This window comes from Aedes albopictus, chromosome 1 (assembly GCF_035046485.1).
Source record: "Aedes albopictus strain Foshan chromosome 1, AalbF5, whole genome shotgun sequence".
Taxonomy (NCBI): domain Eukaryota; kingdom Metazoa; phylum Arthropoda; class Insecta; order Diptera; family Culicidae; genus Aedes; species Aedes albopictus.
In genome coordinates, this window is record NC_085136.1 from 166,624,618 (window position 1) to 166,645,652 (window position 21,035).

At 43.7% G+C, this 21,035-nt stretch overlaps 2 protein-coding genes across 2 annotated transcripts in view; both read right to left on the minus strand.

Annotated features, from left to right (window-relative positions):
- Positions 1–811: 811 nt before the first annotated feature.
- LOC134289768 (uncharacterized) lies at positions 812–7,060 on the minus strand. Its single transcript, XM_062856224.1, has one exon. The coding sequence runs from the start codon at positions 7,058–7,060 to the stop codon at positions 812–814; it is 6,249 nt and encodes a 2,082-aa protein (XP_062712208.1).
- Positions 7,061–7,811: 751 nt separating this feature from the next.
- LOC115262604 (uncharacterized) overlaps positions 7,812–21,035 on the minus strand; it is a 76,525-nt gene continuing 63,301 nt past the window's right edge. The window contains exon 3 of the mRNA XM_062856229.1: positions 7,812–7,826. Within this exon, the coding sequence (XP_062712213.1) occupies positions 7,812–7,826 (15 nt within the window). The remainder of the gene's footprint in view (positions 7,827–21,035) is intronic.

The following is a 21,035-nucleotide window of genomic DNA, read 5'->3' on the forward strand; positions in this document are numbered from 1 at the left end:
AGCGGTCATACTCGCGTTCGAACTGCGCGTAGAATGTTATCATCAGTGACCCTCAACCTGCCCATTCTTTCGTCGATCAGCCAAATGCCTCTAGGTATCAGGTATCAGTAGGTCGGCTCTAGAGGCTCGTTCTCCTCCATTCGGGAAATTTGTGCCATCGCCATTGTTGCGTCAAACAAACTTGGCACTATTCTTGATAGCAACTTTATTTCTGGTATGCTTCAAGCTGAAAAGATTTCATAAGTTCAATCACATTCTTAAACCATATTAATTCAACTTACATTTAATAGTGCATTATTATGCCAAACTAAAGCACGGTCAATCCAATTCTCGTCATAAATCTATCTGCTGGGATTATTATAGGATTATAATACATCTTTAGCACAATTTTAGCATCTTAAACAGCTTACCATAGAGTAATAATAGGTAGTCAATTCAAATTTTAATAATGTGATTATGAAAGGTATCTAATTCAACCTGTAGAAGATCTCAATTATTAGTTATATAATTCAATACTAAAATCTATTGTTGTTCTAACCTTCCACGTCCCAAAACAGATTATTTAACAAATTAAGGTAGTTTTAGGTAAATTTAAGATGAGATCTTTATCTGTAATTTAGGAGAGAACATTTAGGCACTAAATAAATCAATTCAATTAAACGAATCCTACAATTCATCAACAGTTTAAGTAAATTTAAGATTCCAATATAGCACATTCATGAACACGTTAGCTGGAGATCAAAACATTGCCGCTTGACATACGAATTGATCAAAAGTTTCCTCCAATCCATATGTCTGTTCAGTGGCGCGCCTAGCGTTGATGGAGGGAATCTCCAGATGTCGAAGGCCGGGTTGCCGGTGCTGCGGTCGTGGCAACATCCCCCTCCCCGTGAGGATGTATGGGTCCAGCAGCCTCACTGCGTCCTGCCACGTCCAGCACAGCCAATTTGGAAACAGGCCGCCGGAAAAATCCACTAGGTGTCTGAATCATCGCCTGCCTAATTCTGCCATCTCTGCCAGTAGCTACCTCAACAACACGTCCGCGTATCCAGCCGTTCCTTCTGGTTTCATCGATTACTACAACAAGGTCTCCAATTTTGAGCGGCTTCACTTCTCCAAACCATTTTGTACGCTTAGTAAGTGTAGGCAGGTATTCCAGGACCCACCGTTTCCAGAAATGATTAGTCCGTCGTTGAATCAGGTCCCAAGATGCGTAGATGTCACTCACGTAGTCCTTTTTTGTCATGATCGGTTGCGTAACTCCGCCTGAACTTCCCATAAAGAAATGGTTGGGTGTGAGTGCTTCTTGTTCAGCCGAGTGTAACGGTAGGTAGGTAAGTGGTCGGGAGTTAACGATTGCTTCGGCCTCCGCTAATACCGTCAACAATCCCTCGTCGTTGAGTTTCTCATCCTGTGGAAGGCTGGTCATAGCTGTTTTGATGGAACGAACCATTCGCTCCCATGACCCACCCATATGAGGACACGATGGCGGAATGAAGAACCACTTCGTCTCCGTGCTGATAAAGGTCGTAGCTGTTTCTCGTTCGATTTGGTGGATTTGATCCCTCAGCACGCGATTTGCTCCGGTGAAGTTCCGTCCATTGTCGGAATAAATTTCCTTCGGTGCTCCCCTGCGACAGACAAAGCGGCGTAGACAGGCAATACAAGACTTCGTCGAAAGGTCATATGCAACCTCTACATGCACAGCGCGGATTGTGAGGCACGTGATCAAGCACACCCAGCGTTTAGCTACGGATCGATTCACTTTCACCAGGATTGGCCCGAAATAATCGATTCCAATGTTGGTGAACGGGCGTACACCAGGCGTTAAACGTGCTTCCGGAAGAGGGCTCATTCTTGGCGTCGAAGGCTTGGCCTTATATACTCTGCACCATTGACATCTCTTCTCCAGTCCTTTAACTACGGTGCGCAGATGAGCAACATAAAATCGTTGCCGTATTTCGTTGGCCACCGTTTCAGAATTCCCGTGCAGGAACTTCCGATGATAATCGTTGACGATGAGGATGGTAACCGAATGCTTCCTAGGTAATATAATTGGAAACTTTAGGTCTTCTGCTACTCCTTGGGCTGCTGTAATGCGGCTATCGATGCGAAGAATCCCATTTTCGTCAAGCATAGGTGTCAGACTCCAAAGTGGACTTGATTTATCCAGAACTAGTTGTTTGTCCATCGGTAGAGTCCGGTTTTTCGAGAGAATCGCAATCTCATCCGGATATGCTTCTGATTGTATTAATTTCCACAGCAGAATTTCGGCTACCTTCAATTCTTCGTGTGTTAACAAGTGATCAATTCTTTTTCCCGAGGTGTTCCGACTACGAGGCGTTCCGAAACGGATCATATACGCCGTTGTACGTAGCAGCCGATTCCAGTTGGAAAATCGGCTGTAGTCTATGGGAGAGCACAGAACGTCGGATTCTTGATGTAGATGACACGCTCTCAACTCTTCATCAGTAGTCGCAATAGATCGTTTCGATTTGGGCCACTCATTTTCCGGCAGTTGCAGATATGCTGGGCCATTGAACCAGCGGCTTGACGCTCCAAGAGACAGCCCGTCAGTCCACTTAGTTGCCTCGTCTGAAACGTTCATCTTGCTGGGAACATGTCTCCAATCCTTCACGTTGGTCGACGACAGTATTTCACCAACGCGACAAGCTACAAACGGGCGGTACTTCCGATGTTCCGAGCGGATCCAAGCTAGTGTAACTTCAGAGTCAGACCAGTAGATTGCTCGATTGATTTTCACGGAATGGTTGTCGCGCACGAATGAGAACAATCTAACCCCTAGGACAGCCGCCATCAGCTCCAACCTTGGTATGGAGACGTACCTTAGTGGGGCCACCTTTGTTTTCGCAGACACTAAAGCGCATATTCCAGTTCCGTTTTGGTTGACAATACGGAAGTAAACTACAGCTGCGTATGCAGCTTCACTTGCGTCGACAAAAACGTGTGCTTCCAACGAACGGTACAGATCCAAACTCGCATTGTGGAAGTAGCACCTAGGTATTTTTACAGTGCTAACGTCGTCCAACAAGCCAATCCATTTTGTCCATTCTTGGTAGACGTTTTCGTCGATGCACTCATCCCATTTGATGCCGCTACGCCATATGCTCTGCATTATTACCTTCCCGTGTACCAGGACGCACGCCAGTAGGCTTAACGGGTCAAACAGACTCATGATACATTTGAGTACCTGGCGTTTAGTCGGTTTCGTTCCTGTTTCAATCAGTGTCGCCATTTCGTCCTTGAAGACTTTAGAGAAGCATAGTACGTCCTCTCTTGTGCACCACAGCATTCCCAGCACACGCTCCGTTTTCGACTGCAGGGACAAATCTATCGTTTCCTGTTTCGGAGCTTCTCCCAAGTGATCCAGTACTGCCTTTTGGTTAGACGACCAATTTCGGATCTCGAAGCCTCCTTGTGCATGGATCCATTTCACCTCGCCAGAAACCGTCTTCGCCTCGTCGATTGTCTCAAAACTGTCGAGATAATCGTCGACGTAATGCCGTTTGATTATGGCATCAGCAGCTCTCGGGAACTCGTCGGCAAACTCCTGTGCATTTCGGTTCTTAACGAATTGAGCTGACGTTGGAGAGCTGGCTGCTCCGAAGGTTAACACGTCCATTATATAGACGTCTGCCTTTTGTAACGGGTTGCTGCGGAACAGGAAGCTTTGAGAAGGTCGGTCACGTTCGATAACTCTCGTCTGGTGGAACATCTCTTTGATGTCTCCACTGACGGCGACTGGATATTGACGGAAAAGAAACTGCACCGATACCAACGATACGAGAAGGTCCGGGCCGGGTAGCAAAAGGGAGTTCAACGAGATCCCGTCTACTTTTGCCGCTGCGTCCCAGATTAATCGCACCTTCCCCGGTTTTTTGGGGTTGTAGACTGCTCCTAACGGAAGATACCAGATCCGCCTGGGATCTGCCTCGGCAAGCTCGTCTTCTGTTGCTAGGTGTGCAAAGCCCTTTTGTTGGTATTCCTGCACTTGACGGTGGATGTTCTCTTTTAGAAGTGGGTCTTTATCCATGCGCCTCTCGAGGCACTGCAGACGGCGTAACGCCATCGGAAAGCTGTCAGGAAACTCCACGATGTCTGTCTTCCACACAAGCCCGGTTTCAAAACGGTTTCCTATCCTGCGTGTCGTCGCTTCCATGATCTTCCGTGCTCGCGTTTCGGCATCGGACTCCAGGATATCCTGATGGCGTACTCCACAGTCTTCAGCATTGAAGTATTCTTTAACTAGTTGTTCCAGCTTCTCTTCGGCTTCACATTCACACACGTGGTAGCTGAACTCCGCGTTGTTTTGCACCTCGTCCAGACTGCCGTATACGCACCATCCCAAACGCGTTTTGGTCGCTATGACACCGCTTCGTCCTTGTTTGACTTTCAGCGGTACTGCAAACTGCAAATTTCGAAGGCCTACAAGGAGCTTAGGAGTAGCGTTCTCGTAGTTATGGATTGGAAGGCCTTTCAGATGAGGGTGGTCCTTTTGAAGTTCATCGAAGCGGAGCGTTTGAGTTGGTAGGTTCAAACTTTCTACGGTGCGGACGTTCACTAGGTGGAGCCGATTCTTCTGATCAACTCCAGATACCTCCAATGATACTACCTGCGATTCTTCTTCGTTTCTTGTCATATTTGCCGTCCACTTGAGACAGAGCGGGACGTTTGGACCTTCAATCCCAAGTTCTTCAACTAAGCTGCGCTCGACGAGCGTTGCGGAAGAGCCTTCGTCCAAAAAGGCAAACGCATTGACGGATTTTGTAGCCCCATGGATTTTTATGGGAATGATGCGGAACAGAATGGACTGCTCATGATGGTGGTGTGCATGATCTTCTGTCCTCCTGACTTCCGGCGTCTTCTTGGTGATTTCTTCGCTCTTCTGGTGTAGCAGTTGATGGTGACGGAATTGGCAGCCGTCTATCCCACATCGACTTGATATGCGGCACGTGCGTCGCCCGTGTAGATTAAGACAAGTTCTGCAAATCTTCAGCATCTGCACATTTTTCCATCGATCGTCCACTGCGAGTTTTTGGAACTTAGTGCAGTCTTTCATCCGATGACCAGCTTTTCCGCAGAATAGACAAACTTTATCCTGCTCCGTTTTGTCTTTCACTGCGTTACCCGATGTTGGTTGCTCAGCGTGTGCATGGACGAAACTTTTGTCTTTGCTCCGCGACTTGTCCTGCTGTCCGCCGGAAAAAATAACCACTTTGCTAACCGACTCAACTATTGTTGACATAAAATCGCTAAAATTCCGCAAACTTGCATCAGGGCGAAATGACAAATGCTGCGCCCACTGCAGTTTCACGTTGGCTGGTAGTTTTTCAACTAATTCTTGAAGCAGCGCCGGGTTCGCCAGGTGCGCTTGCTGGCCGGCTGCAACCAGATGTTGGGTCAGGTTTCTGACGGACATTCCGAAGTCAATTAGGGAGTCCAATCTCTCGGACTTGGGATTTGGCGTCTCGCGCACGGTTCGAATAAGCCTGTTGATAATAACCTCCGGGCGTCCATACAACGTTCGTAGTGTGTCCATCACATCCGGAACGGAGTCAGGTGATAGGAGATAGTATCGCACTGACTTCAAGGCGCTACCTTTCAGGCAGCGTTGCAGGCGGGCGAGATTCTCCACATTACTGAACCCACAAGCGGCCGTGGAGTTAGTGAAACTGCTAAAGAATATCGGCCATTCTTCTGGGTCACCTGAGAACTCGGGCAGATCGCGTGGCATCACCTGTCTTGCAGCGAGTTGTTCTTGGGATGGTCGACGTAGAACGGCGGTCGGTAATACAGCTGGGAAACTCGACGGTGCAGAATAGACCTGCGGCTGCGCAAGTGAGCTCGAATTGCCTGGAGCATCGTAGTAGTTGAACTGCGCCGAGTGCTGCTGTCTGAATGGATCCGATCCTGGAGGAAGAATGTTCAAGGGCGCGTGAAGCGTACGCGGCTGCTCGTATGAATCTGTTTCATGTGGAAGAAGATCCGATCGCGCTTGATGGGAACGCGGTTGCTCGTTTGAAATCAGATTGCTGGCAGACCGATTCGAGAATATTACCTGTCGCGATTGCTCTAATGGAGCTGCCATCGGAACCGATTTAGCTAGAGGAACAGTGTCTCTGCCGTGCTGATCTACAAGAGGATCTGTCTGCTTCTCAACTGGTTCTCGCGCCCTGTTCGTCTTCGTTATACATTGCGCTTTGGGAATAGCACCTTTACTCGTGTTTGGCACAGGTAGCTTGAGAGGAGTTGACTGGTTTCGCTGCTGTAGTTGAATCCGAAATCTCTGCAATTGTGCCTCCAGATCTTGAATCTGTGCAAGTGTCGGTTCTGGCTGTTGTTGGCACTGTGCCAGCTGCTGCTGCAGTCGTTGAAAACCTGATTGCACAGCTCGCTCGATCGTCACTTCATCGGTGGGCGTGGTAGCTTTCTGGGGGTCTGGCTGTCTCAAACAATCATATCCTCCTACAGCTCCTTGTTCCTCATCCGGTAGATTGTTGATCAGCGGCTGCATCGGCTGTGGAAGCTCAGTAAGCGCTGCTACATGCGAAGCTGGGACGACCGGTTGGTTGGTTGCGGGGGTATGCTGATCAATCCATGTGGATACCTGCTTCTCTCGAGACTCAATCTCGATCACGCGGCATCTGACACTACGATTGTCTTCCTCTTCCGCTAACGTCTCTTCCAGATCGAATTTCTCCTGCGAGTGCTTCTTCTGAAGTTCCAACTGTTTCCTCTCCAATTCCAGCTGCTTTCTCTCTAGTTCTTGCTGCTCAGCCAGCCGTTTCATTTGGAGGATGGCTCTGCGACTCGACGTAGTGGATCGTACCGACTGTGGTACCGTGGGAGCTGGAAGGCATCTCCTACATGTCCACTCCTGGTCTCTTACCGAATCGGTGACACCGGCGCATGTGTAATGCCACCAAAGACTGCATGTATCGCAGGCTACGATATTATCGGCCGAATCCGGGCGCTTACAGGCAACGCAACTGTATCCAGGTCGTGGTGGCGGGGTGGCTGTTTGGTGCTGGGCATCCATATCGATATTAAATCTTGAAGTTTGTTGCGTCAAACAAACTTGGCACTATTCTTGATAGCAACTTTATTTCTGGTATGCTTCAAGCTGAAAAGATTTCATAAGTTCAATCACATTCTTAAACCATATTAATTCAACTTACATTTAATAGTGCATTATTATGCCAAACTAAAGCACGGTCAATCCAATTCTCGTCATAAATCTATCTGCTGGGATTATTATAGGATTATAATACATCTTTAGCACAATTTTAGCATCTTAAACAGCTTACCATAGAGTAATAATAGGTAGTCAATTCAAATTTTAATAATGTGATTATGAAAGGTATCTAATTCAACCTGTAGAAGATCTCAATTATTAGTTATATAATTCAATGCTAAAATCTATTGTTGTTCTAACCTTCCACGTCCCAAAACAGATTATTTAACAAATTAAGTTAGTTTTAGGTAAATTTAAGATGAGATCTTTATCTGTATTTTAGGAGAGAACATTTAGGCACTAAATAAATCAATTCAATTAAACGAATCCTACAATTCATCAACAGTTTAAGTAAATTTAAGATTCCAATATAGCACATTCATGAACACGTTAGCTGGAGATCAAAACAATGCCGCTTGACATACGAATTGATCAAAAGTTTCCTCCAATCCATATGTCTGTTCAGTGGCGCGCCTAGCGTTGATGGAGGGAATCTCCAGATGTCGAAGGCCGGGTTGCCGGTGCTGCGGTCGTGGCAACAGCCATGAACACAAGCCTATTCATCATTTACCTGACGGAGAAGGGAAGGAAAAAGGATAGGACATGGGAAAGGACAGGTAAGGGAATAGGATCGTCATATTCGCAAAAGCGTACCACAATGGGTTCACATAGCGTCCTGAAAAGGACACTGTAATAACGCATAAGCGTGCCACAATGGGTTCGAACAGCACCCTGAGAAGGGCACTGTGATAATGCATAAAGCGTAAAGAGAGCCTATAGCTCTTTACCACAGCGGGTCAAGAACAACAGAACGTCCTGAAGATTCAGGTTTCTGAAGTCAGTTTCACTTAATAAGTGTTTCCCGAGTACTCGGAAACGCAATTGCGCAAAAACTGGACAGTTACATATTAAATGATATGAAGTTCCATAATCGGTTTCACAGCTATCACATGCAAATGAATCAGCTTGCTGAATATTCGCCATGTGATAACTGAGTCGGCAGTGGCCAGTCAATGCTTTGACCAGCATGCTGCAATTCTGCTTTGACAGGTTTGTTAGATACTTTGCCACCCCTAGAGATGGCTCAGTTCAATACAATTTTGTTTGACGACATGACTCCAAACTATTCCAGTATTGTTTGTGCTGAGTGGCAGCCCAGGTGTCAATCTAAAGCTTCACCCAACCCTTGGATACTGGAATAGCTTGCTCAGGGTCAATGAAGTCATGTGATGCTCCAGTGCGAGCTAACTCATCAGCCAATTCATTTCCAGCGATGGAAGAATGGCCAGGTACCCATACAAGGTGAACAGCGTTTGCTGAATTCAGCTCCTCGATTTGAGTTCGACAAGCGATAACTATCTTCGACCTGGAGTTGGCCGAAGCAAGTGCTTTAATAGCAGCCTGGCTATCTGAACAGAAGTATATTACTTTGCCCATTACGTGCTGCTGAAGTGCTGATTGCACTCCGCACATAAGAGCAAAGATTTCGGCCTGAAAAACGGTGCAGTGTCTGCCAAGTGAATAAGACTGATACAGCCTTAGCTCACGAGAATAAACACCAGCACCTGCTCGACCTTCGAGAAGGGAGCCATCAGTGTAACATACGATGCCATCTGAAATACTTCTTTCCAGATATCCAGATGTCCACTCTTCCCGGGAAGGGAATTTCGTGGAAAATGTCCTATATGGAAAATAACAAGCAATTTTAAGATCACTTGGAGCAAGGACAACTTTGTCCCAATTCACCAAAAGTGGAAACAACGAGGTGTGTGTTGAACTGCGGTTCACAGGAGTTTCCTCTAATAAACCGAGTAGCCATAGGCGGTAAGTGCAAGAAAGTGCTTCTTGTTTGAGATGAATGTGTAGTGGGGCAACGTCAAAGAGAACTTCGAGCGCTGCCGTGGGAGATGGCCGTTCTCACTTCGCCCTTTTGCCACCACACAAGACATCCATAGGCCAATATTGGCCGAACAACAGTTGTGTAGATCCATTTGATATACTTGGGTTTAAGACCCCAAGTTGTACCAAAGGTTCGCCGGCATTGCCCGAAGGCCATACAAGCTTTCTTGATTCTGAAATCAACATGAGGTGTCCAGGAAAGCTTGGAATCAAGAATGACTCCAACGTACTTCACCTGTTCAGTCACATTGATTTCAGAATCAAAGAGACGTAAAGTTCGAACACCATTACGGTTTCGCTTTTCCGTGAAAAGAACAATAGATGTTTTACTCGGATTTACCGAAAGGCCATATTGGCGACACCAACCCTCAACTATCTGAAGGGCGCTTTGCATCAGGTCGAAAAGGGTGCTGATGCACATACCAACTAACAATGTTAGGTAGTCGTCGGCAAAACCATAAGTAGGAAATCGCTATTATTGAGTTGCCTCAATAGCGTATCTGCTACGAGATTCCACAAAAGCGGTGATAAGACTCCCCCTTGGGGGCATCCACAAGCACTCAATTTCCTAATCGCCGCTTGACGCAATGTCGAGAGGAGATGTCGGTTTTTGAGCATTTGGTGAATCCAATTGGAAATCATTGGAGATATACCATGACCCCGTGCGGCTTCCAATATGGCATCGAAAGGCACGTTGTCAAAGGCACCCTCGATATCTAAGAAAACACCCAAGCAGGATTGCTTTTGAGCAAATGCTTTCTCGATATCGTAAACAACTTTGTGTAAAAGAGTCACAGTGGACTTTCCAGATTGGTAAGCATGTTGGTTCACATGAAGAGGCACATTGGCCAGATGAACATCACGGATGTGATGATCGACTATGCGTTCTAAGCATTTCAGAAGAAAAGAGGTCAAACTGATAGGTCTGAAACTCTTTGCTTCTTCATACGACGCGCGACCCACTTTCGGAATAAACTTCACAGTAATATCCCGCCAGGATTTGGGAATATACCCTGTAGAAAAACTGCAAACAAGTAGTTGTTTCAAAACATGTTTGAAATGATCAAATCCCTTCTGAAGCAAAATAGGATAAATCCCATCTGCCCCAGGAGATTTGAAAGGAGCAAAGCAATTAAGTGCCCATTCAATCGATTCTAAAGTTATGATACTCCAAGCCGAAGCTAAAGAATCATAACTACAAGAAAAGACATCAGGTTCATCCGAAGATGTAATATCCACACATCCGGGGAAGTGTGTACTGAATAAACATTCTAAAACTTCCTCATCAGAGGAAGTGAAATCACCATTTGGCAAACGAAGTTCGTTCACTTGAAAATCCTTAGATTTTGCAAGGATTTTGTTCAATCGACTGGCGCTTCACTAAGACTGGAAACATTTGTACAAAGGTTTTTCCAGCCGGATCGTTCAGCAGACCGAAGAGCTTTCTGGTAGGCCTTGCGAGCCGACCTGAAAGCCTCCGATCCAGCCGAACGTCGTCTGTTCCAACTCTTTCTACATTGTTTCCTGAGCTTCGCCATATCGGAGTTCCACCAAGGGGTTCCTCTTGTGGTCTTCACAGACCGCAGAGGGCAGGCTTCTTCAAAAGCTTCCATGATGAAGGCCGTTGTAGTATCAACGGCATCATCTAAATCACTTGGAGTGTTAATTGATGGTGAGTATCCATGAAATTTGGCTGCAACCAAATCGGTAAAGAGATCCCAGTTGGTTGACCGGGGATTCCTGAAACGCAAAGTTTGCGAAGTAACATTCACATGTTCAAACAAGATGTAGCGATGGTCAGATAAAGATTCTTCATCTGACACATGCCAATTGGTCAGCTCATGACTAATTCTGCTAGAGCAAAGCGTTATGTCTAACACTTCCTCTCTACCAGACACCATGAAGGTTGGGCGGTTGCCTATGTTAAGTAATCCAAGATCTGTACTACTTGAGTATTCCATCAAACTGGAGCCACTCAAATTGATGTCTGAGCTGCCCCAGATTATATGGTGAGCATTAGCATCACTACCAACAATTAGCGGAAGGCCTTTTGAAGTGCAGTATGCAATGACTTGCTTGAAAGCATCCGTAGGGGATGCTCCATCAAGCGGTAAATAAACCGAACAATAAACGTTTTTCCAGTTGAGGTTTCCAACAGATACATCTATTGTGATAGCACGTACATCTCTGGTAGTTAGTTCAGAGATAAGTGTAGCAACGATTGCGTTGTTGACAAGCACACATGCTCGAGGCATGACACGTGAGTTTGCCATTTCATTTTTACTGAAAGTAGCAAACACCGGATTCACAAGGTTTCCTAAATAGAAATTCCCCTTACGAAAGTAAGGTTCTTGGACTAACGCCACTTGGGCTGTACCATTTTGCATAAGTCTACAAAGATTGATCGTTGCTGTTCTTTTGTGCAGAAGATTGATCTGAGCTATCCTAACCGTAGCCACTACCCAAACTAGGCAAGATTAAACTCTTAACAATCACAGCACAAAAAAGAACAGCAACAATAAAGCCAGATCGGTATCGATTTGAGTGCGCCAAAGGCGAGGATGCACAGAATACACTGTGTAAAACGCATAATGCGAAACCATATAGGTGAAAGTTTAAACTAATCAATGGCATCTTCATAATCCCGCCCTTATTCAGCCTCAAGTATGAGATTGAAGAAGGGCAGCTGATTGTCTCGGAGAAGCACAAGGTCTACCGCGCTATTGCTCCGGTTAGCACCATTGGCGTAACTAGGTCATAGCTCTAGGGGGGGCCAAGGCCATGTCGATATAGATTTTTTATACTGAAAAGATACTTTTCGCCTGAATTGCGTGATTTTTTTCCGAAATGGTTTATTCTGGAGGGGGCCAGGCCCCCCTGGCCACCCCCTATTTACGCCAATGGTTAGCACAGTAAGGGCAAATACTATGGAGGGTGCCCTGGTACTCCACAGGCTCCGTTTGCGATTAGGTTTTTATAAGACCCCCCTAACCATTCATTCCTAGGTACGGTAAGTGTAAAGCCGCATAACACCATGAATTAGGGGTCATCTGATTAGTGGATTCCTACCACTGGAACAGGCGGTCCGTAGTGCTATTCTTAGCCAGTTGAACTAACCGCTACCGACACTACACAGCTATCTAGGCTGATCGGGAAAAGAAGTTAATATTGGTGATCAACTCCGAACTTAACGAAGTTCGGTAAACTTCACCGAATTTTTTCGGTAAAAAACTTAACGGTTGAGATTTCGGTAAAATATTACCGAAGTCGGTGATTTTTTCTAACTGTGTACCATTTGTTTCATCGAGCTGTTACACGTACCTGATTGTGCTCTTAGCTGCGTCGTTGATGGCTGCTTTGACTATACTCCAGTAGTCCAGTAGAGCTCTAGAGGGGCCACAACGAGCTCATCCTTGTCTAGCAACGCTGCCTCGAGATTCTGCGCGTATGCTGAGGCGACATCCAACTGCTTCAGTCGCTCAAGGTTGTACCGTGGTAGTCGCCACTACTGGATATTATTGACAAAGGAATGTTTTGGGCGCAGTTTGACCATCACTAGGTAGTCCGTCAATCGGACGTTATCGTTTTGCGCTTTCGTTTGTTGATCTCCAGGTATGGCCATAAGGGAGGCTGTATTGGAAAAAGTATGGCTACGTGTGGCCATGTTTTTGGAGGCGGCGAAATTGATGATTCGTAGACCGTTTTCGTTCGTCAGCTGATGGGCGCTGAACATTCCAATCGCCGGTCTGAATTCCTCCTCCTGGCTATGACCCTGGCCCTGTGATGATCTTGACGTCGTGGTTGGGGCAGCGGTCATACTCGCGTTCGAACTGCGCGTAGAATGTTATCATCAGTGACCCTCAACCTGCCCATCCTTTCGTCGATCAGCCAAATGCCTCTGCATATCGCCTATTACGATGCAAACTGTTCGCAGCCTGCGTGTGTTACCGCAGCTTTAGTAGATGGTATGATTACCTCTAAATATTCACACCAACACACCTCCTGCAGTGCTACGATGCCTTGACCCATTCACTGCGGAAAAATCGCAAAAAAGGTTTCTTACGGCTTGCTCGCAGGGCCGGATCAACCCCCTACTTTCCGGAAGACAATAGTGTACCGTTGAGCTTAGAGTTCTTCCCTTAGACACGAACGTCAATTAGCTGTTCCTAACATGGGGATCAGCCTTTCCGCCTGGAGAAGAGACGCTCAGGTATGCATTCAAGCATACCCCTCTTCTCTGTCAGCCTACGACGCTCGCAGCCCTGCCGATGCCATGCGGAGGTTGGGATAGGAGTTCCTGAGCAGAGGCTAATGAATCAAACGGATATTTTCCAATGTAGAAGTTTTATTATTCTCATTTTTTTTTACAAAATAAGGCACAGTCTTCCCAAGATCGACCAGTAAGACAAAAGTTCGCTTTTGAGACAAAGGAAGTTGTGTATTCAGCACGGGTATTCAGCATGCTTAGGCTAGTGAGTTAGGTTCCCGTTAGGTGCAGGGATTCTTTCCTTAACTTTCTTGAGCATAGAATTTATTTTCGTATCTGGCTTACTATATACAAATGCAAAATGATCATTGATAGAAAAAGCTCTCAGTAAATAACCGTGAAAGTGCACATAGAACGCTCTGCTGAGAAGTAGACTTTGACCCAGTAGGGTAGTTACCTCAAGTATAAAACGAAAAGGAACGCTACACATTTTCTCAATAACATGTGCATGTACATTTTATAAATATCTGCCGGAATGTTTAACTCATCATCAACGTCTTCGCAAATGACCTCGAGGAAATTGAATCATTTTCCAAACTGGTGACGACGTCCTCATTAATGATACTAGCAACAACAACAACAACCCCTACGGTTGTGCGTTGTCGTAAGAAAGCTTAATTTGCAACGAATAACGACGAAACTTGATCCATTTTCACGTTCTCCGTCCCATCCGTTATGTGTATGCCAAGCCATGCCCTGCTCTCGTAAGTAACCATACGTGACGGCACGAGGGCATTACAAAGTTTTATAATTGTATCAATTTATTTTACGTATTCAAATAAAACCTATATAAAAGGTGAAGCTACTCGTTTTCCCGTTGGGCACATATGGCATTACCAGGGTGGCGGGGATGAGGTGGATTTCACTGAAGTAATCTTGACTTTTCCTCCTAAAATGTGTGTATATCTAAACGAGAAAGTTGCTCATGTGACAGGCACCGCACTCCGGAGAAAATTGACTTGCCAAACGATCCCGGCCCCAGCTAGCTACGTGAAGGTAGTGTGCCGTGTATGTGTGTAATAGCATAATAATGATCTGGGAGTGAATAGACGGATTCCAAGGTATACACACATGCCTAGACATGGTCGGAAAACTTGTCCCTTCTCCGGTACAGAACAATCCTATGCTCCTATTTGTAGAGTTCTGAGAGTATGTATGCAAACATCTGCTTATAGGTAGCTTTTCTTACCAAAAGCTGACGGAAAATGAACTTTTATACACGAATGTTGTTGTGTGAATAATTATTATATATTTATTATATATTATTATTATATATTATTATATATTATTATAATCAATCGAATTTTTAGAGACGCTTTTTAAGCTATTTATAAGTAGATATTTGTACAATTTAAAGGTTTAATATGGAGACACTTTTATGCTAATGTAGTCTCGAATGACATTGTCGAATGTATGCCTGCGAATATTAAACCAAGAGCTCACTGCACTCTATGGCGAACCTAGCATCTGGAAGGTCGCAAAAGCTGGAAGGATACGATGGGCAGGGCATGTTGTGAGAAAATAACCCTGCAAAGCTGGCGTTCGCAAGAGATCCGGATGGTACAAGACCTGGAGGGTAGCGTGCATGATGGGCGGAGCATGTACAGAACGATGTGACAAATGCAGTGAGCGGCCGAGGATGGACGACTGCAGCCACGAACCGAGTGAATTGTTGATTCAGTGTTATTGTAATGACAATGTAATACTAAATAAATGAATGCCGTCACTCAGTCGCTGGATGACAGAACAGACGCTGTTTGAGCCACTCCTCCTTGGTGAACAGACCTTACCTTACCGGTCAGACTAAGGCAGACAGACATGCAGTCGGCGCAGCAGACGGAGATCAGTGTAGGAGAGTGCACTATCCTGTCAAAGCGCTCTGTCAAACACTTCCCGACTAGGCGATCATAACAAAATTATATCATAATATGTTATTATGTTACACAGATTTTTTCTAACATAGGCAGTTATAATTTAGATGCAGGATGTTGTTAAAATAACAAAAATTCTAACTGAAAATCATAAGGGTTCTAACAAAAGTGTATCAGAGTTTGTTACAAATACATCAAAAATATATCAAGCCCTGTTCTAAGTTTTTGATAGAATATATCAAAATTATAATACAGTTTGATATTTTCAATTAGGGTAAAAATCGAATAGGGTAAAAACTAAATTTTTATACTCATTTTTGGGTAATTATTTTGTGTTATTCTATTTTTAGAAAATAATAGGTCACATAAAAAAACTTTCGAGTTCATTATAAAACTTACAAACATGGACGGGATTTGAACCAATAATCCTGCCATCGTTGATATTCAGTCGCCTTTACCAATGAGGCTATCACAGCACCTGAAGTGAGTGCCGAAAGAAGCTTTACTGGTTCTACGTTTTGCCACTTTCCCAATTCCCCCATCTTTGTTTGTCAGTCGCAGAACAAAAATAGACAGAGATTTGAATGCAAGATCAAACAATGAACCTCTCTCTCTTACCAACAGCGCTATCGCGGTGCGCAGACATGCGCAATGAAACACTAATAACAGTGGTGGCGTGCGCATGCCCCGTCGTCGTTTGTTGAACAAAGAGAACGACGAAAAAATAGCCAGTCGACTATTTATGATTGAGCTTCGTCATGGGGTGCCTTCTGGCGGCGTCAAAGTTACTGTAGTCGTGATTCTTTACGGACGGAGATGATTTAATTTGGTTTTTTTTTTTCTTCGCGCTGTGAGACCGATGATCATACACGTACCTAGGGTAAAAGTGTATAATACGCCCCACCGGGGCAAAACGCCCCCTTTCATTTTCTAGCGATTCAAGCGCTTTTTGCATGCGTGATCGATTGGAAATCTTAAATATTAATGATTAATTGCCATCAAGCTGGTCCGTTAGTTGATTGGTACAGAAAAGCAATAAAAATTTCAAAAAGACTGAAATCGAGGCTTTTGGCGTAATATTTTACCTCTTGCAAGCTGGCTTCATTGTAAACGAAGCTAGTTCCGTTCGCTTATGTTATTTTGCAACTTTTATGCAGTAAAACAGTTGTTAAAAGGCCCTCCTAGGATAAGCATGTGGTAGAATTATCCCATGGTACAGTTTTATCACGGGGCTGGACGTTTTTCTTTTGATGGGGCGTATTGCCCCGTTTGTTTTGATAAGGTAAATTTTGGAACGTTTTCGGAAAACGTTTCAAAGCTTCCATAGCCGCCCCTCCAGAGGTAAAGTTCTCATGCAACACTTCAATGACTTTAGAAACAACGATTTGCAGTGGACAATAGATGGAATAAGGCGCCAATTTTAGATATATTGCCATTTCTGCTTAGGGGGGGGGGCATATTATACCTGTTTACCCTACGTGAGCGAAGGTAAAATGTGGCTTTGTTTTAATTGATCACAATTATATCATAGGCTGATATGATAACTTTTGTAGATGCTATTTAGTTTTATTCTAAGATAAAGATTATTTTTAGAAATGAAAAAGTTGACATAATGTCAAAGCAAATATGGTCGAATGATAATAGGTCGTAATAAAAAAAATTGAATAGAGAAATGATCAGTGATCAATTGAGCAGAATTATCATTCACATTTGTATTGTTTAGGATTATTTAGTACCGCATTTGCTATCTCCACGCTCAATAACATCCATTACTTCTTAATACATAATCTGTTCGATACTTTTTCACGTTATAATTAGAAGTTAGAATAGCAGTACTGTTGATATGACATACAAATACAACTATCTTTACTCAATTTTGAGATTCAAAAAACTCATGTTTAGGTTTCTTTTTTTTTTCGTGTAGATGTTTCACGCTTTGAAGCTACAAATTCGAGTTAATCTAAAAGCTTAAAAGTTAGTCTAAAAGTATTGGGAATCGTTTTCTTTTTTTATGTCATTTTACACTAAGAGTGCATTCGTTTTAAAATTGGGAATCGTGGAAAAGTGTTAGGAATTTGCACCGTAACGGGACTAGGATATTAAATGAAGGAAATACTTAGATCAGCGTTTCTCAAACTATGGGTCGCGACCCACTGGTGGGTCGCGGGATGATTTTTGGTGGGTCGCGAAGGCTTCGGCAACATTGTAGTAAATGTCTTAATTAATCCAATTGATCCATGCTTACAGTTTGCATTTTCAGTTAGATTTACACACCAGGTTTAGCAGTTAAAATATTTAAAACAAAATTGAAATACCAAAAATCAGCAGAAAATTACCAAGCTTCGACAATAATCTTTACCTTTATCGAACTTTACTGAAGTAAACTTTTTTTTTCTCTGAATGTCGACCATCTGAACTTTAACAGAACACAGAACAACTGCAAAGTGATTTCAATAAAAAATAGAAAAATAAAATAAATTTGTATGAAGAATATGACTAAAAAATTCAAGAAGATTCATCTGACAGTTCATGCTACAAAAGTTCAGCTTATTCAGCAACACAAAAAACAAATCTGACTATCCAACAGCACTTTAATTCTTACTTGACTAGCACTTTTAAACTGTACTCACTTTAAATATTTATAGCATTTTCAACAAAATCATCCATTTATCAGTAAATTTTAAAATTTAGCAGAAGCATAAATTTTTTACTTTTCTTCAAAGACTTTGTAAAATTTGTATGTTTTTTTTTTTCATTTCAAGGATGTTTAAAAGAAATAGATGAAAGTGATAAAAGTGTTTAAAACAAAAGGTCAGTTGCAAAAAATGACGTATTTTATGAAAATACATGCTGGTGGGTCGCCAAACTCTATAAAAATCGAAAGTGGGTCGCAAGTTAAAAAAGTTTGAGAACCCCTGACTTAGATTAAACATATCAGCAGCTATGATACTATATTCACCCAAAAAATGAATTTGAAGCATTGAGTAAAATAAAAAATACGAAAGAGTCTGATAAAATTTGTAGAAGGTGCAATGCCTTTATTTTTTACTCAATAATATGATGCAGCAGTCAATAAACTTAAGAAGATACATTAAGTAATAGTTATTGCTGTGGGCATTCGAAATGCAAATATCAAATACGGGAACACCAAAAAATGTGAAAACTTGAACAAACTCAATAGGAGTTCCCATTAACGAAATAGCTGCTACTATATAGTACAATTCGTAATACTAACAAATCCACAAACCAGCAGCGCTTTGAAGGCCGTTATGCGATATCATTACAGCTAGAAGCTGTACTAAAATAACACGGCTTGTCGGATGTAAACATTATTGTTAAATCTAACTTGAAGCGGGATATATAGCTACTACACAAATACTGTGAAATTATTTGGGTTGCTTTTATTGCACTTAAATCTAACTCCGGAAGATTTGCCGGAAGATGTGCAAATCGAATAAGAGTCCCAGCCAATAAACCTTTGGTGCTATACAGTACGTGTTCATTGATTTTAAAGTAATCATTACGGAACATGTTTCCCGAGAGACCATGTCTTTTCAATACGCTAACTCCAGCTCCGATATTAGAATAGAGGGGGTTAGAAACAAAGGGATGTAAGTGACAAAACACCCCTTTTGAGCAAATGAATTTTTCATCAATTTTTCATCCCATACTAAATGTATGGAGTTTCAAAAATAAACCGAATTTTCTCTGATATATTGTAATTTTTCAAATCATCATAAAAATTATCTTAAAAAAGTTGATGAGAGCTTGAAATCTGAAGTTTTTTTTATATGCTCGGCTCAAAATGGCCACTTACACCCCTTTGCATCTGGGCCGCTCAATAGTATAAGGACATGTTCCAGAAAATTTTTACTTTTGGTAATACCGCATGACCCAACCGTTCTATTCGCATAATCAATAATAAAAATAGTTTCTTATTTTAACGAGTCGAAGTTCACTTTAATCGGTTCAAAGTTGGAAAAAATAAGTGTACCTTTTAGTTTTGAGAGTACTCGGATACGCTTCCGGTATTCTGCGCAGTAAAAAAAAAAAAACAAACAAAAAAACGAATACATAATATTTTTATTTTTATTTTTTGTAGTGTATTTAAAAATTAAAATTATTTCTTATTCTGATATAATTGTGTTATTTTTCCAACGAATCATTTTATTCAGTTGTAAAAATAACAAAGTGTTAACAAAATTCGTTTTGAATTATTTATAACAAAATTAGTTACAAAAGATTATAATATATTTTGTTATAATTTAGTTCTAAAAAGTAATAAACAGCTCATGTCATAACAAAATTATAACATAATTTGTTAGTCATATCACAATGAAATATAATTATGATATATTCTTGTTATGATCCTCTAGTCGGGTTGGGCGTGATGATCGACGATAAGCTTATCTTCGGTAGCCACGTCGATTATGCCTGTAAAAGAGCCTCCACAGCTATTGCGGCACTGTCCCGGATGATGTCCAATAACTCAGCGGTGTACGCCAGTAAGCGCAAGCTTCTGGCTAGTGTTGTTACGTCCATACTTAGGTATGACGGCCCGGCGTGGGTTACCGCGCTAAGTACTGAATGCTACCGACGGAAGCTGGAAAGTACTTACAGGCTTATGTGCCTGCGGGTTGCGAGCGCGTACCGTACCGTGTCACACGACGCTCTCTGCATCATTACTGGTATGGTGCTCATCAGCATTCTTATCAGTGAGGACATGGAGTGCTTCGAAATGCGCGGCACAAGAGGCATACACAGGACTGTCAGGATGGCCTCTATGGTCAAATGGCAGCGCACGTGGGACAGTTCCACCAAAGGAAGGTGGACCCATAGGTTGATACCGAGGGTAGATAGTTGGATTAATAGGCACCATGGGGAAGTTACATTCCACCTGACACAGGTCCCTACAGGTCATGGTTGCTTCCGACAGTATCTACACCGTTTCGGGCATGCGGATTCTCCCGAATGCCCAGTGTGCAATGGTTTAGAGGAAACGGCGGAACACGTTTTGTTCGTGTGCCCGCGTTTTCGCACAATGCGTGACCGCATGCTTGCCACATGCGGGGCGGACACAACTCCGGACAACTTGGTCCAGAGGATGTGTAGGGATGAGGTTAGCTGGAATGCCGTTTCAACGGCTATCACCCATATCGTCTGGGAGCTACAGAGCAAGTGGCGCGTGAACTCGGAGAATGGCTAGTCCAGATGCAGTACAAGAGGTGGTCTAGGGTTCGAAGTCGGCTTCGTAGGTCATACCGGTGCCCTGCGGTCGAGATCGACCGTTACTGCGATTAAGTGACCGCGGAGAGGAAGTCCCGGTAGCGGTGCTGTCGTGGCGTCGGATTACTGGGTTGGATCCGAGCCCGCGGTTGGAAAGGGGTCCCCGGCAAGGGTCGGGGTAGGTGAGACCCTGCTGTCTGCAACCTTCGGGTGCAGGGCCTGAAGGGTAGTGATACCCTTCCTTTGCGGGCAGGTCAGATCGGGTTGCACGTGGGCATCAGTTCTTGATGTCTGCTAAGCAGTTGGATGCGGGCGGGGTTGACCCTTCCCGCCTTCCGAGGACAAAGGGAGTGGCGAGGACCACTCGGGAAACTGGCTAAGCGCCAGCATGCTACCGTGATGGACTCTCCAGAGCGAGTCATCGATGTTTGTTGCTGCTAGGCTATGGCAGCTAACCTTGAGGGTGCGATATGCACTAGCCCCTCTCTGAAGCAATACCTACACGAATTCTTCAACC

What these genes read in the sequence shown, in the direction of transcription:
- LOC134289768 (XM_062856224.1), bottom strand. Translation starts at nt 7,060, where the DNA reads ATGGATGCCCAGCACCAAACAGCCACCCCGCCACCACGACCTGGATAC.